The following is a 15,621-nucleotide window of genomic DNA, read 5'->3' on the forward strand; positions in this document are numbered from 1 at the left end:
TACAATAAACCTGTTCCTCCTGGTCTAGTCTGTTAAATACAATAAACCTGTTCCTCCTGGTCTAGTCTGTTAAATACAATAAACCTGTTCCTCCTGGTCTAGTCTGTTAAATACAATAAACCTGTTCCTCCTGGTCTAGTCTGTTAAATACAATAAACATGTTCCTCCTGGTCTAGTCTGTTAAATACAATAAACCTGTTCCTCCTGGTCTAGTCTGTTAAATACAATAAACCTGTTCCTCCTGGTCTGTTAAATACAATAAACCTGTTCCTCCTGGTCTAGTCTGTTAAATACAATAAACCTGTTCCTCCTGGTCTAGTCTGATAAATACAATAAACCTGTTCCTCCTGGTCTGTTAAATACAATAAACCTCTTCCTCCTGGTCTGTTAAATACAATAAACATGTTCCTCCTGGTCTAGTCTGTTAAATACAATAAACCTGTTCCTCCTGGTCTAGTCTGTTAAATACAATAAACATGTTCCTCCTGGTCTGGTCTGTTAAATACAATAAACCTGTTCCTCCTGGTCTAGTCTGTTAAATACAATAAACCTGTTCCTCCTGGTCTGTAAAATACAATAAACCTGATCCTCCTGGTCTGTTAAATACAATAAACCTGATCCTCCTGGTCTGTTAAATACAATAAACCTGTTCCTCCTGGTCTGTAAAATACAATAAACCTGTTCCTCCTGGTCTAGTCTGTTAAATACAATAAACCTGTTCCTCCTGGTCTAGTCTGTTAAATACAATAAACCTATTCCTCCTGGTCTAGTCTGTTAAATACAATAAACCTGTTGCTCCTGGTCTAGTCTGTTAAATACAATAAACCTGTTCCTCCTGGTCTAGTCTGTTAAATACAATAAACCTGTTCCTCCTGGTCTAGTCTGTTAAATACAATAAACCTGTTCATCCTAGTCTAGTCTGTAAAATACAATAAACCTGTTCCTCCTGGTCTAGTCTGTTAAATACAATAAACCTGTTCCTCCTGGTCTAGTCTGTTAAATACAATAAACCTGTTCCTCCTGGTCTAGTCTGTAAAATACAATAAACCTGTTCTTCCTGGTCTAGTCTGTTAAATACAATGAACCTGTTCCTCCTGGTCTGTTAAATACAATAAACCTGTTCCTCCTGGTCTAGTCTGTTAAATACAATAAACCTGTTCCTCCTGGTCTAGTCTGTTAAATACAATAAACCTGTTCCTCCTGGTCTAGTCTGTTAAATACAATAAACCTGTTCCTCCTGGTCTAGTCTGTTAAATACAATAAACCTGTTCCTCCTGGTCTAGTCTGTTAAATACAATAAACCTGTTCCTCCTAGTCTAGTCTGTTAAATACAATAAACCTGTTCCTCCTGGTCTAGTCTGTTAAATACAATAAACCTGTTCCTCCTGGTCTAGTCTGTTAAATACAATAAACATGTTCCTCCTGGTCTAGTCTGTTAAATACAATAAACCTGTTCCTCCTGGTCTGTTAAATACAATAAACCTGTTCCTCCTGGTCTAGTCTGTTAAATACAATAAACCTGTTCCTCCTGGTCTAGTCTGTTAAATACAATAAACATGTTCCTCCTGGTCTGGTCTGTTAAATACAATAAACCTGTTCCTCCTGGTCTAGTCTGTTAAATACAATAAACCTGTTCCTCCTGGTCTGTAAAATACAATAAACCTGTTCCTCCTGGTCTAGTCTGTTAAATACAATAAACCTGTTCCTCCTGGTCTGTAAAATACAATAAACCTGTTCCTCCTGGTCTAGTCTGTTAAATACAATAAACCTGTTCCTCCTGGTCTGTTAAATACAATAAACCTGTTCCTCCTGGTCTAGTCTGTAAAATACAATAAACCTGTTCCTCCTGGTCTGTTAAATACAATAAACCTGTTCCTCCTGGTCTGTAAAATACAATAAACCTGTTCCTCCTGGTCTAGTCTGTTAAATACAATAAACCTGTTCCTCCTGGTCTAGTCTGTTAAATACAATAAACCTGTTCCTCCTGGTCTAGTCTGTTAAATACAAAAAACCTGTTCCTCCTGGTCTAGTCTGTAAAATACAATAAACCTGTTCCTCTGTGCTATTTTGGTTATTTAAAAAATAATAATTGTACATAATGTTGCTGCTATTGTCACTTATGACCGCAAATACCTTCTGGACATCAGAACAGCGATCACTCACCACGAACTGGACAAATATTTGTTCCTTTAATGAGTCCGATGCGAAGAATACACTGCTTCCCGAGGCCAGGCCCAAATCCCCGTCATTTGCATGAAGAAACTCTATCCTCCTGATTCCTGATTACAAGCTAAAACTGAAGCAGGAAGTACCAGTGACTCGCTCAATACGGAAGTGGTCAGATGATGCGGATGCTAAGCTACAGGGCTGTTTCAGGTAATCAGATGCTAAGCTACAGGACTGTTTCAGGTAATCAGATGCTACGCTACAGGGCTGTTTCAGGTAATCAGATGCTAAGCTACAGGACTGGTAATCAGATGCTACGCTACAGGGCTGTTTCAGGTAATCAGATGCTACGCTACAGGGCTGTTTCAGGTAATCAGATGCTAAGCTACAGGGCTGTTTCAGGTAATCAGATGCTAAGCTACAGGGCTGTTTCAGGTAATCAGATGCTACGCTACAGGGCTGTTTCAGGTAATCAGATGCTAAGCTACAGGGCTGTTTCAGGTAATCAGATGCTACGCTACAGGGCTGTTTCAGGTAATCAGATGCTACGCTACAGGACTGTTTCAGGTAATCAGATGCTACGCTACAGGACTGTTTCAGGTAATCAGATGCTACGCTACAGGGCTGTTTCAGGTAATCAGATGCTACGCTACAGGACTGTTTCAGGTAATCAGATGCTACGCTACAGGACTGTTTCAGGTAATCAGATGCTACGCTACAGGGCTGTTTCAGGTAATCAGATGCTACGCTACAGGACTGTTTCAGGTAATCAGATGCTAAGCTACAGGGCTGTTGCAGGTAATCAGATGCTAAGCTACAGGACTGTTTCAGGTAATCAGATGCTAAGCTACAGGGCTGTTTCAGGTAATCAGATGCTACGCTACAGGGCTGTTTCAGGTAATCAGATGCTACGCTACAGGACTGTTTCAGGTAATCAGATGCTAAGCTACAGGACTGTTTCAGGTAATCAGATGCTAAGCTACAGGGCTGTTTTGCAGCACAGACTGGAATCTGTTCAGGGATTCATCCAAATGGCATTGAGGAGTACACCACCTCAGTCACCGGCTTCATCAGTAAGTGTATCGACGTCGTCGTCACAGCTTCCTGTCGGGCTGTATCACCGCCTGGTACCGTAACTGCACCGCCCGCAACCGCAGGGCTCTCCAGAGGGTTGAGGTCTGCAGAACGCACCACCAGGTGGCACACTACCTGCCCTCCAGGACACCAGGTGGTACACTACCTGCCCTCCAGGACACCAGGTGGCAAACTACCTGCCCTCCAGGACACCAGGTGGCACACTACCTGCCCTCCAGGACACCAGGTGGCACACTACCTGCCCTCCAGGACACCAGGTGGCACACTACCTGCCCTCCAGGACACCAGGTGGCACACTACCTGCCCTCCAGGACACCAGGTGGCACACTACCTGCCCTCCAGGACACCAGGTGGCACACTACCTGCCCTCCAGGACACCAGGTGGCACACTACCTGCCCTCCAGGACACCAGGTGGCACACTACCTGCCCTCCAGGACACCAGGTGGCACACTACCTGCCCTCCAGGACACCTACAGCACCCGATGTCACAGGAAGGCCATAAAGATCAAGGACAACAACCACCCGAGCAACTGCCTGTTCACCCCGCTATCATCCAGAAGGTGAGGTCAGTACAGGTGCATCAAAGCAGGGACCGAGAGACTGAAAAACAGCTTCTATCCCAAGTCCATCAGACTGTTAAATAGCCACCACTAACACATTAGAGGCTGCTGCCCTCTTTACATGGACTTGGAATTACTGGTCACTTTAATAATGTTTACACATTTTACATTATTCATCAAATGTATATACTGTCTTAGTCGCTCTGACATGGAGTATCAAGTTATACCATTATCTTAGATGTGCCCGTTGTTAGATATTACTGCCCTGTTGGAGCACCAACATCAATTATCTTAGATGTTGTTGTTAGATATTACTGCCCTGTTGGAGCACCAACATCAATTATCTTAGATGTTGTTGTTAGATATTACTGCCCTGTTGGAGCACCAACATCAATTATCTTAGATGTTGTTGTTAGATATTACTGCCCTGTTGGAGCACCAACATCAATTATCTTAGATGTTGTTGTTAGATATTACTGCCCTGTTGGAGTACCAACATCTGCTAAACATGTATGTGACAATTTGTCACTAACATTTCCCCATTTAACAAAAAAGAAGAAGAGATGTCCACAGTAATAAACAAAAAACCAACACAGCAGATCAAATTAAATGTTAGAAGTAGTTTTATTTATTCTTGGTCACAACGGTGGTATTATACAGACAGCTGGAGCTAGGGGGTCAGAGGTCAGGCTTTTGCCCTGCTGGGTCAGGAGAGGAGGGGCTTTAGTGGTACTTCCTCCAGCGGTCGTGCTCTGAGAAGAGAAGAAGAAGAGCGAGAGAGGGAGAGAGAGAGAAGAAGAAGAGAGAAGAAGAAGGAGAGAGAAGAAGAAGGAGAGAGAAGAAGAAGGAGAGAGAAGAAGAAGGAGAGAGAAGAAGAAGGAGAGAGAAGTAGAAGGAGAGAGAAGTAGAAGGAGAGAGAAGAAGAAGGAGAGAGAAGTAGAAGGAGAGAGAAGTAGAAGGAGAGAGAAGTAGAAGGAGAGAGAAGTAGAAGGAGAGAGAAGTAGAAGGAGAGAGAAGTAGAAGGAGAGAGAAGTAGAAGGAGAGAGAAGTAGAAGGAGAGAGAAGTAGAAGAGAAGAAGAAGAGGGAGAGAGAGGGGCGCAGGTTAAGTCAGATCAGATTGTCCTTCACAGTGCTTTGAGGTGAATGATATTGTATGTGGTGGGTACTCTGAGGTCATCGTACTCCCAGAGTCTGTACTCACTGAGGTGGTCGTACTCCCACAGGTAACTGAGGGCCACGTATCCAACCAGCAGCATGGCCACGCCTCCAATACCTCCCTTCTTCACGTTGATGTACTTGTTGTAATATCTGTCATGGCCTGGGGGAGGGGGGAAAGAGACAACGTTACTGTGTGTGTTGTGGGGGGGGGGACATGTTAGGTACTGTGTGTGTGGGGGGGGACATGTTAGGTACTGTGTGTGTGGGGGGGGGGGACATGTTAGGTACTGTGTGTGTGGGGGGGGACATGTTAGGTACTGTGTGTGTGTGGGGGGACATGTTAGGTACTGTGTGTGTGGGGGGGGACATGTTAGGTACTGTGTGTGTGGGGGGGGGGACATGTTAGGTACTGTGTGTGTGGGGGGGGACATGTTAGGTACTGTGTGTGTGGGGGGGGCATGTTAGGTACTGTGTGTGTGTGGGGGGGGGACATGTTAGGTACTGTGTGTGTGGGGGGGGACATGTTAGGTACTGTGTGTGTGGGGGGGGACATGTTAGGTACTGTGTGTGTGGGGGGGGACATGTTAGGTACTGTGTGTGTGGGGGGGACATGTTAGGTACTGTGTGTGTGGGGGGGGACATGTTAGGTACTGTGTGTGTGGGGGACATGTTAGGTACTGTGTGTGTGGGGGACATGTTAGGTACTGTGTGTGTGGGGGACATGTTAGGTACTGTGTGTGTGGGGGACATGTTAGGTACTGTGTGTGTGGGGGACATGTTAGGTACTGTGTGTGTGGGGGACATGTTAGGTACTGTGTGTGTGTGTGGGGGGAGAGACATGTTAGGTACTGTGTGTGTGTGTGGGGGGGACATGTTAGGTACTGTGTGTGGGGGGGGGCATGTTAGGTACTGTGTGTGGGGGGGGAGAGACATGTTAGGTACTGTGTGTGTGTGGGGGGGGGGAGAGACATGTTAGGTACTGTGTGTGTGGGGGGGAGAGACATGTTAGGTACTGTGTGTGTGTGTGGGGGGGGAGAGACATGTTAGGTACTGTGTGTGTGTGGGGGGAGAGACATGTTAGGTACTGTGTGTGGGGGGGGGACATGTTAGGTACTGTGTGTGTGTGGGGGGGGGTTGTACCATTGCGGATGCTGGCGAGGACTCCGTTAGGAGTGAAGTCCCTCTTGCCCAGCCAGGAGCCCAACTCTCCCAGCTTCACATCCATCAGACGCTTCTCACCCAAGGGAACTAAGGACACAGGTACACAAACACACAATCAATACACACCTGCCATCCCTCACACAATAAAACACACACCCGCCGTCCCTCTCACACAATAAAACACACACCCGCCGTCCCTCTCACACAATAAAACACACACCCGCCGTCCCTCTCTCACACAATAAAACACACACCCGCCGTCCCTCTCTCACACAATAAAACACACACCCGCCGTCCCGCTCTCACACACACCCGCCGTCCCGCTCTCACACACACCCGCCGTCCCGCTCTCACACACCCGCCGTCCCGCTCTCACACACCCGCCGTCCCGCTCTCACACACCCGCCGTCCCGCTCTCACACACACACAGTCCCTCTCTCACACACACAGTCCCTCTCTCTCACACACACAGTCCCTCTCTCACACACACACAGTCCCTCTCTCACACACACAGTCCCTCTCTCACACACACAGTCCCTCTCTCACACACACAGTCCTCTCTCACACACACAGTCCCTCTCTCACACACACAGTCCCTCTCTCACACACACAGTCCCTCTCTCACACACACAGTCCCTCTCTCACACACACAGTCCCTCTCTCACACACACAGTCCCTCTCACACACACAGTCCCTCTCTCACACACACAGTCCCTCTCTCACACACACAGTCCCTCTCTCACACACACAGTCCCTCTCTCACACACACAGTCCCTCTCTCACACACACAGTCCCTCTCTCACACACACAGTCCCTCTCTCACACACACAGTCCCTCTCTCACACACACAGTCCCTCTCTCACACACACAGTCCCTCTCTCACACACACAGTCCCTCTCTCACACACACAGTCCCTCTCTCACACACACAGTCCCTCTCTCACACACACACACACAAAAACAGACACCACCGAAGATAGCATTCATTGTTACAGGCTACATGGTTACCGTGTTTTGTTAGTATTTCACTAAAGAGTCCTGAGCCAGTGGTGTAAAAATACTCATAAACCACTTAGATGCGTAAGTTAAGACAACGGTCTAGAGAACACAAAGCTGACTAAAAGTTAAACAGTTAGCTACATCAAAGTCACGGGAGTTGTGATTGAGCCTGGATCCGCTGAAGGCTGCTGTCAAAACCGGTTATCGGTCATTATCCGGTAAAAAGGGTACAACACGTTAAACAGTTAGCTACATCAAAGTCACCGGAGTTGTGATTGAGCCTGGATCCGCTGAGACAAGGCTGCTGTCATAACCGGTTATCGGTCATTATCCGGTAAAAAAGGTACAACACGTTAAACAGTTAGCTACATCAAAGTCACCGGAGTTGTGATTGAGCCTGGATCCGCTGAAGGCTGCTGTCATAACCGGTTATCGGTCATTATCCGGTAAAAAAAGGTACAACAAGTTGCCAACTCCCGACTGGCTGCAGAGGCTATTAGTCCTGTAGACTAACTAGCTTAACTAACCTACCTGGTTAAATACCTAACCACATAGCAAACACTGTAAAAATGGTTTTAAATGTACGACATCTTTAGAGAAACTGTCAGGGGTTATATGTATGTGTTTCTCTTCGCCATGCATTATACCCAAGCTGTTATTTAAAAGTTGTATATCTGTCCTTTTAAAAACGACCATGACAGCAAAGTCCTTGACTTGACTCTAGTCATGGATCTACAGCGGCCTTCAAACACACAACATATGAACATCAACTAACGCCACACATCTCGCTTTCTTTTTTCTTTTAAAATGTAATAAAATACAATGTTTCGCATGTAAAATGCTGAAGTGAAGAATATGTCAGTTGAATCATAATACATAAAAAAACCCGTAAAGAGAGTCATTTAAAAACCAGACGTACCTATTCTGTCCGCCATCTTGCTCGCTGGAGAGAAGGTGAAGACCGCAGTGGATGACGGGACTAAAATGGAAGCAGAGGATTGTGGGAGGACCGTGTTTTTTTTTTTTAGTCGAGAAGGGATACAGATTTAGTCAAAATTCACGTTTCGTAGTAAGTTTAGGAGAACGTACGTAGCAGGTTAAGGTTAGGAAAATGGTTCGGGTTAGCTAAAATGCTACAAAATAATAATATACTTGAATGTCTATTTGACAAAAGCTGTATCCCATCTAGACATGACGAGGAAAGTGGCACGGCAAAATATTTTATAAATATTGTTAGGGCTGTATGATAACAATTAAATTATTTGTAAAAAAATATTATTTTTATTTTTTAGACGCATAATATATTTTACAACACAACTAATAACAGAAAGAGACATTTATTTCTTCATAAACGCACGAGCTGATTCGCAGGTCTCGCAGAGCCGCTTCTATCCACTAGAGGGCTGCAGATAACACACAACAGAATGCATTTCGACAGTTTGTTTCAGAATGATGGTTTTAGTCAGGTGTCTATTCAAGCGGACATTTATCTCATTACCTAACGTAACAGAGTAATGTTAACGCTCACTTGCACCATTGAGAGCATCCTGTCAGGCTGTATCACCGCCTGGTACGGCAACTGTACCGCCCACAACCGCAGGGCCCTCCAGAGGGTGGTGAGGTCTGCACAACGCATCACCGGGGGCAAACTACCTGCCCTCCAGGACACCTACACCACCCGATGTCACAGGAAGGCCAAAAAGATCATCAAGGACATCCACAACCCGAGCCACTGCCTGTTCACCCTGCTATCATCCAGAAGGCGAGGTCAGTACAGGTGCATCAAAGCTGGGACCAAGAGACTGAAAAACAGCTTCTATCTCTAGGCCATCAGACTGTTAAACAGCCACCACTAGTCAGCTTCTATCTCAAGGCCTGTTAAACAGCCACCACTAGTCAGCTTCTATCTCAAGGCCATCAGCCACCACTAGTCAGCTTCTATCTCAAGGCCATCAGCCTGTTAAACAGCCACCACTAGTCAGCTTCTATCTCAAGGCCATCAGCCTGTTAAACAGCCACCACTAGTCAGCTTCTATCTCAAGGCCATCAGACTGTTAAACAGCCACCACTAGTCAGCTTCTATATCAAGGCCTGTTAAACAGCCACCATTAGTCAGCTTCTATCTCAAGGCCATCAGACTGTTAAACAGCCACCACTAGTCAGCTTCTATCTCAAGGCCTGTTAAACAGCCACCATTAGTCAGCTTCTATCTCAAGGCCATCAGCCTGTTAAACAGCCACCACTAGTCAGCTTCTATCTCAAGGCCATCAGCCTGTTAAACAGCCACCACTAGTCAGCTTCTATCTCAAGGCCTGTTAAACAGCCACCACTAGTCAGCTTCTATCTCAAGGCCATCAGACTGTTAAACAGCCACCACTAGTCAGCTTCTATCTCAAGGCCATCAGCCTGTTAAACAGCCACCACTAGTCAGCTTCTATCTCAAGGCCATCAGACTGTTAAACAGCCACCACTAGTCAGCTTCTATCTCAAGGCCATCAGACTGTTAAACAGCCACCACTAGTCAGCTTCTATCTCAAGGCCATCAGACTGTTAAACAGCCACCACTAGTCAGCTTCTATCTCAAGGCCATCAGCCTGTTAAACAGCCACCACTAGTCAGCTTCTATCTCAAGGCCATCAGACTGTTAAACAGCCACCACTAGTCAGCTTCTATCTCAAGGCCATCAGCCTGTTAAACAGCCACCACTAGTCAGCTTCTATCTCAAGGCCTGTTAAACAGCCACCACTAGTCAGCTTCTATCTCAAGGCCTGTTAAACAGCCACCACTAGTCAGCTTCTATCTCAAGGCCATCAGCCTGTTAAACAGCCACCACTAGTCAGCTTCTATCTCAAGGCCATCAGCCTGTTAAACAGCCACCACTAGTCAGCTTCTATCTCAAGGCCTGTTAAACAGCCACCACTAGTCAGCTTCTATCTCAAGGCCATCAGCCTGTTAAACAGCCACCACTAGTCAGCTTCTATCTCAAGGCCATCAGCCTGTTAAACAGCCACCACTAGTCAGCTACTATCTCAAGGCCATCAGCCTGTTAAACAGCCACCACTAGTCAGCTTCTATCTCAAGGCCATCAGCCTGTTAAACAGCCACCACTAGTCAGCTTCTATCTCAAGGCCATCAGCCTGTTAAACAGCCACCACTAGTCAGCTACTATCTCAAGGCCATCAGCCTGTTAAACAGCCACCACTAGTCAGCTTCTATCTCAAGGCCTGTTAAACAGCCACCACTAGTCAGCTTCTATCTCAAGGCCTGTTAAACAGCCACCACTAGTCAGCTTCTATCTCAAGGCCATCAGCCTGTTAAACAGCCACCACTAGTCAGCTTCTATCTCAAGGCCTGTTAAACAGCCACCACTAGTCAGCTTCTATCTCAAGGCCATCAGACTGTTAAACAGCCACCACTAGTCAGCTTCTATCTCAAGGCCATCAGCCTGTTAAACAGCCACCACTAGTCAGCTTCTATCTCAAGGCCATCAGCCTGTTAAACAGCCACCACTAGTCAGCTTCTATCTCAAGGCCATCAGCCTGTTAAACAGCCACCACTAGTCAGCTTCTATCTCAAGGCCATCAGCCTGTTAAACAGCCACCACTAGTCAGCTTCTATCTCAAGGCCATCAGCCTGTTAAACAGCCACCACTAGTCAGCTACTATCTCAAGGCCATCAGACTGTTAAACAGCCACCACTAGTCAGCTTCTATCTCAAGGCCATCAGCCTGTTAAACAGCCACCATTAGTCAGCTTCTATCTCAAGGCCATCAGCCTGTTAAACAGCCACCACTAGTCAGCTTCTATCTCAAGGCCATCAGCCTGTTAAACAGCCACCACTAGTCAGCTTCTATCTCAAGGCCATCAGACTGTTAAACAGCCATCACTGCCCTGAACTCAGTCACTGTAGCGACCAGGTTTCTCTATTATGTACACAGACATGGAACACTGGTCACTTTCATGATGGAACACTGGTCACTTTAATAATGGAACACTGGTCACTTTCATGATGGAACACTGGTCACTTTAATAATGGAACACTGGTCACTTTAATAATGGAACACTGGTCACTTTAATAATGGAACACTGGTCACTTTAATAATGGAACACTGGTCACTTTAATAATGGAACACTAGTCACTTTAATAATGGAACACTAGTCACTTTAATAATGGAACACTGGTCACTTTAATAATGGAACACTGGTCACTTTCATGATGGAACACTGTTCACTTTAATAATGGAACACTGGTCACTTTAATAATGGAACACTAGTCACTTTAATAATGGAACACTGGTCACTTTAATAATGGAACACTGGTCACTTTAATAATGGAACACTGGTCACTATAATAATGGAACACTAGTCACTTTAATAATGGAACACTGGTCACTATAATAATGGAACACTAGTCACTTTAATAATGGAACACTGGTCACTTTAATAATGGAACACTGGTCACTTTCATGATGGAACACTGTTCACTTTAATAATGGAACACTGGTCACTTTAATCATGGAACACTAGTCACTTTAATAATGGAACACTGGTCACTTTAATAATGGAACACTGGTCACTTTAATAATGGAACACTGGTCACTTTAATAATGGAACACTGGTCACTTTCATGATGGAACACTGTTCACTTTAATAATGGAACACTGGTCACTTTAATAATGGAACACTGGTCACTTTAATAATGGAACACTGGTCACTTTAATAATGGAACACTGGTCACTTTAATAATGGAACACTGGTCACTATAATAATGGGACACTAGTCACTTTAATAATGGAACACTAGTCACTTTAATAATGGAACACTGGTCACTTTAATAATGGAACACTGGTCACTTTAATAATGGAACACTGGTCACTAATAATGGAACACTGGTCACTTTAATAATGGAACACTGGTCACTTTAATAATGGAACACTAGTCACTTCAATAATGGAACACTGGTCACTTTAATAATGGAACACTGGTCACTTTAATAATGGAACACTGGTCACTTTAATAATGGAACACTGGTCACTTTAATAATGGAACACTGGTCACTTTAATAATGGAACACTGGTCACTTTAATAATGGAACACTGGTCACTTTAATAATGGAACACTGGTCACTTTAATAATGGAACACTAGTCACTTTCATAATGGAACACTGGTCACTAATAATGGAACACTGGTCACTTTAATAATGGAACACTAGTCACTTTCATAATGGAACACTGGTCACTTTCATAATGGAACACTGGTCACTAATAATGGAACACTGGTCACTTTAATAATGGAACACTGGTCACTTTAATAATGGAACACTGGTCACTTTAATAATGGAACACTAGTCACTTTAATAATGGAACACTAGTCACTTTAATAATGGAACACTGGTCACTTTCATGATGGAACACTGGTCACTTTAATAATGGAACACTAGTCACTTTAATAATGGAACACTAGTCACTAATAATGGAACACTGGTCACTTTAATAATGGAACACTAGTCACTTTAATAATGGAACACTAGTCACTTTAATAATGGAACACTGGTCACTTTCATGATGGAACACTGGTCACTTTAATAATGGAACACTGGTCACTTTAATAATGGAACACTAGTCACTTTAATAATGGAACACTAGTCACTTTAATAATGGAACACTGGTCACTTTCATGATGGAACACTGGTCACTTTAATAATGGAACACTGGTCACTTTAATAATGGAACACTGGTCACTTTCATGATGGAACACTGGTCACTTTAATAATGGAACACTGGTCACTAATAATGGAACACTAGTCACTTTAATAATGGAACACTGGTCACTTTAATAATGGAACACTGGTCACTTTAATAATGGAACACTGGTCACTTTCATGATGGAACACTGTTCACTTTAATAATGGAACACTGGTCACTATAATAATGGAACACTGGTCACTATAATAATGGAACACTAGTCACTTTCATAATGGAACACTGGTCACTTTAATAATGGAACACTGGTCACTTTCATGATGGAACACTGTTCACTTTAATAATGGAACACTGGTCACTATAATAATGGAACACTGGTCACTATAATAATGGAACACTGGTCACTTTTATAATGGAACACTGGTCACTTTCATAATGGAACACTGGTCACTTTCATGATGGAAGACTGGTCACTTTCATGATGGAACACTGGTCACTTTCATAATGGAACACTGGTCACTTTCATGATGGAACACTGGTCACTTTCATAATGGAACACTGGTCACTTTAATAATGGAACACTGGTCACTTTCATAATGGAACACTGGTCACTTTCATAATGGAACACTGGTCACTTTCATGATGGAACACTGGTCACTTTAATAATGGAACACTGGTCACTTTAATAATGGAACACTGGTCACTATAATAATGGAACACTGGTCACTTTAATAATGGAACACTGGTCACTTTAATAATGGAACACTAGTCACTTTTATAATGGAACACTGGTCACTTTCATAATGGAACACTGGTCACTTTCATGATGGAACACTGGTCACTTTTATAATGGAACACTGGTCACTTTCATAATGGAACACTGGTCACTTTCATAATGGAACACTGGTCACTTTAATAATGGAACACTGGTCACTTTCATAATGGAACACTGGTCACTATAATAATGGAACACTGGTCACTTTAATAATGGAACACTGGTCACTTTAATAATGGAACACTGGTCACTTTCATGATGGAACACTGGCAGAGTTCCTCTGTCCAGTCTCAACGTCAACAGCGAAGAGGCGACTCCTGGATGCTGACCTTCTAAGGCAGAGTTCCTCTGTCCAGTCTCAACGTCAACAGCGAAGAGGCGACTCCTGGATGCTGACCTTCTAAGGCAGAGTTCCTCTGTCCAGTCTCAACGTCAACAGCGAAGAGGCGACTCCTGGATGCTGACCTTCTAAGGCAGAGTTCCTCTGTCCAGTGTCTGTGTTCTTTTGCCCATCTTAATCTTTCTCTTTTTATTGGCCAGTCTGAGATATGGCTTTTTCTTTGCAACTTTGCCCAGAAGGCCAGCATCCCGGAGTCGCCTCTTCACTTTTGACGTTGAGACTGGTGTTTTGAAGGGTACTATTTAATGAAGCTGCCAGTTGAGGACTTGTGAGGCGTCTGTTTCTCAAACTAGACACTCTAATGTACTTGTCCTCTTGCTCAGTTGTGCACCGGGGCCTCCCACTCCTCTTTCTATTCTGGTTAGAGCCAGTTTGCGCTGTTCTGTGAAGGGAGTAGTACACAGAGCTGTACAAGATCTTCAGTTTCTTTCTCACATGGAATAGCCTTCATTTCTCAGAACAAGAATAGACTGACAGAGTTTCAGAAGAAAGCTCTTTGTTTCTCAGGGTGTATAAAGGGAATAACATCAGGTTTGTTTCTCAGGGTGTATAAAGGGAATAACATCAGGTTTGTTTCTCAGGGTGTATAAAGGGAATCAAATCAAATCACATTTTATTTGTCACATACACATGGTTAGCAGATGTTAATGTGAGTGTAGCGAAATGCTTGTGCTTCTAGTTCCGACAATGCAGTGATAACCAACAAGTAATCTAACTAACAATTCCAAAACTACTGTCTTATACACAGTGTAAGGGGATAAGGAATATGTACATAAGGATATATGAATGAGTGATGGTACAGAGCAGCATACAGTAGATGGTATCGAGTACAGTATATACATATGAGATGAGTATGTAGACAAAGTAAACAAAGTGGCATAGTTAAAGTGGCTAGTGACATAAGAATGCAGTCGATGATCTAGAGTACAGTATATACATATGCATATGAGATGAATAGTGTAGGGTAAGTAACATTATATAAGGTAGCATTGTTTAAAGTGGCTAGTGATATATTTACATCATTTCCCATCAATTCCCATTATTAAAGTGGCTGGAGTTGGGTCAGTGTCAATGACAGTGTGTTGGCAGCAGCCACTCAATGTTAGTGGTGGCTGTTTAACAGTCTGATGGCCTTGAGATAGAAGCTGTTTTTCAGTCTCTCGGTCCCAGCTTTGATGCACCTGTACTGACCTCGCCTTCTGGATGATAGCGGGGTGAACAGGCAGTGGTTCGGGTGGTTGATGTCCTTGATGATCTTTATGGCCTTCCTGTAACATCGGGTGGTGTAGGTGTCCTGGAGGGCAGGTAGTTTGCCCCGGTGATGCGTTGTGCAGACCTCACTACCCTCTGGAGAGCCTTACGGTTGAGGGCGGAGCAGTTGCCGTACCAGGCGGTGATACAGCCCGCCAGGATGCTCTCGATTGTGCATCTGTAGAAGTTTGTGAGTGCTTTTGGTGACAAGCCGAATTTCTTCAGCCTCCTGAGGTTGAAGAGGCGCTGCTGCGCCTTCTTCACGACGCTGTCAGTGTGAGTGGACCAATTCAGTTTGTCTGTGATGTGTATGCCGAGGAACTTAAAACTTGCTACCCTCTCCACTACTGATC

The 15,621-nt window shown here is 44.3% G+C and overlaps 1 protein-coding gene across 1 annotated transcript; it reads right to left on the reverse strand.

Annotated features, from left to right (window-relative positions):
- Positions 1-4,427: 4,427 nt before the first annotated feature.
- Positions 4,428-8,166, reverse strand: LOC135570150 (ATP synthase subunit f, mitochondrial-like). The gene is made up of 4 exons (XM_065016227.1): positions 8,060-8,166; positions 6,122-6,229; positions 5,025-5,141; positions 4,428-4,574 (listed from the first exon to the last, which is right to left on the reverse strand). The coding sequence occupies exons 1-4, from the start codon at positions 8,073-8,075 to the stop codon at positions 4,546-4,548; spliced, it is 270 nt and encodes an 89-aa protein (XP_064872299.1). The 5' UTR covers positions 8,076-8,166; the 3' UTR covers positions 4,428-4,545.
- Positions 8,167-15,621: the final 7,455 nt, after the last annotated feature.

Source organism: Oncorhynchus nerka, unplaced genomic scaffold (assembly GCF_034236695.1).
Source record: "Oncorhynchus nerka isolate Pitt River unplaced genomic scaffold, Oner_Uvic_2.0 unplaced_scaffold_1075, whole genome shotgun sequence".
Taxonomy (NCBI): domain Eukaryota; kingdom Metazoa; phylum Chordata; class Actinopteri; order Salmoniformes; family Salmonidae; genus Oncorhynchus; species Oncorhynchus nerka.

What these genes read in the sequence shown, in the direction of transcription:
- LOC135570150 (XM_065016227.1), bottom strand. An exon ending in CCTCGCCAGCATCCGCAATG is followed by an intron (nt 5,142 to 6,121) that starts GTACAACCCCCC and finishes CCCCTCCCCCAG; the next exon opens with GCCATGACAGATATTACAAC. An exon ending in GTGGGAGTACGACCACCTCA is followed by an intron (nt 4,575 to 5,024) that starts GTGAGTACAGAC and finishes TTCTCTTCTCAG; the next exon opens with AGCACGACCGCTGGAGGAAG.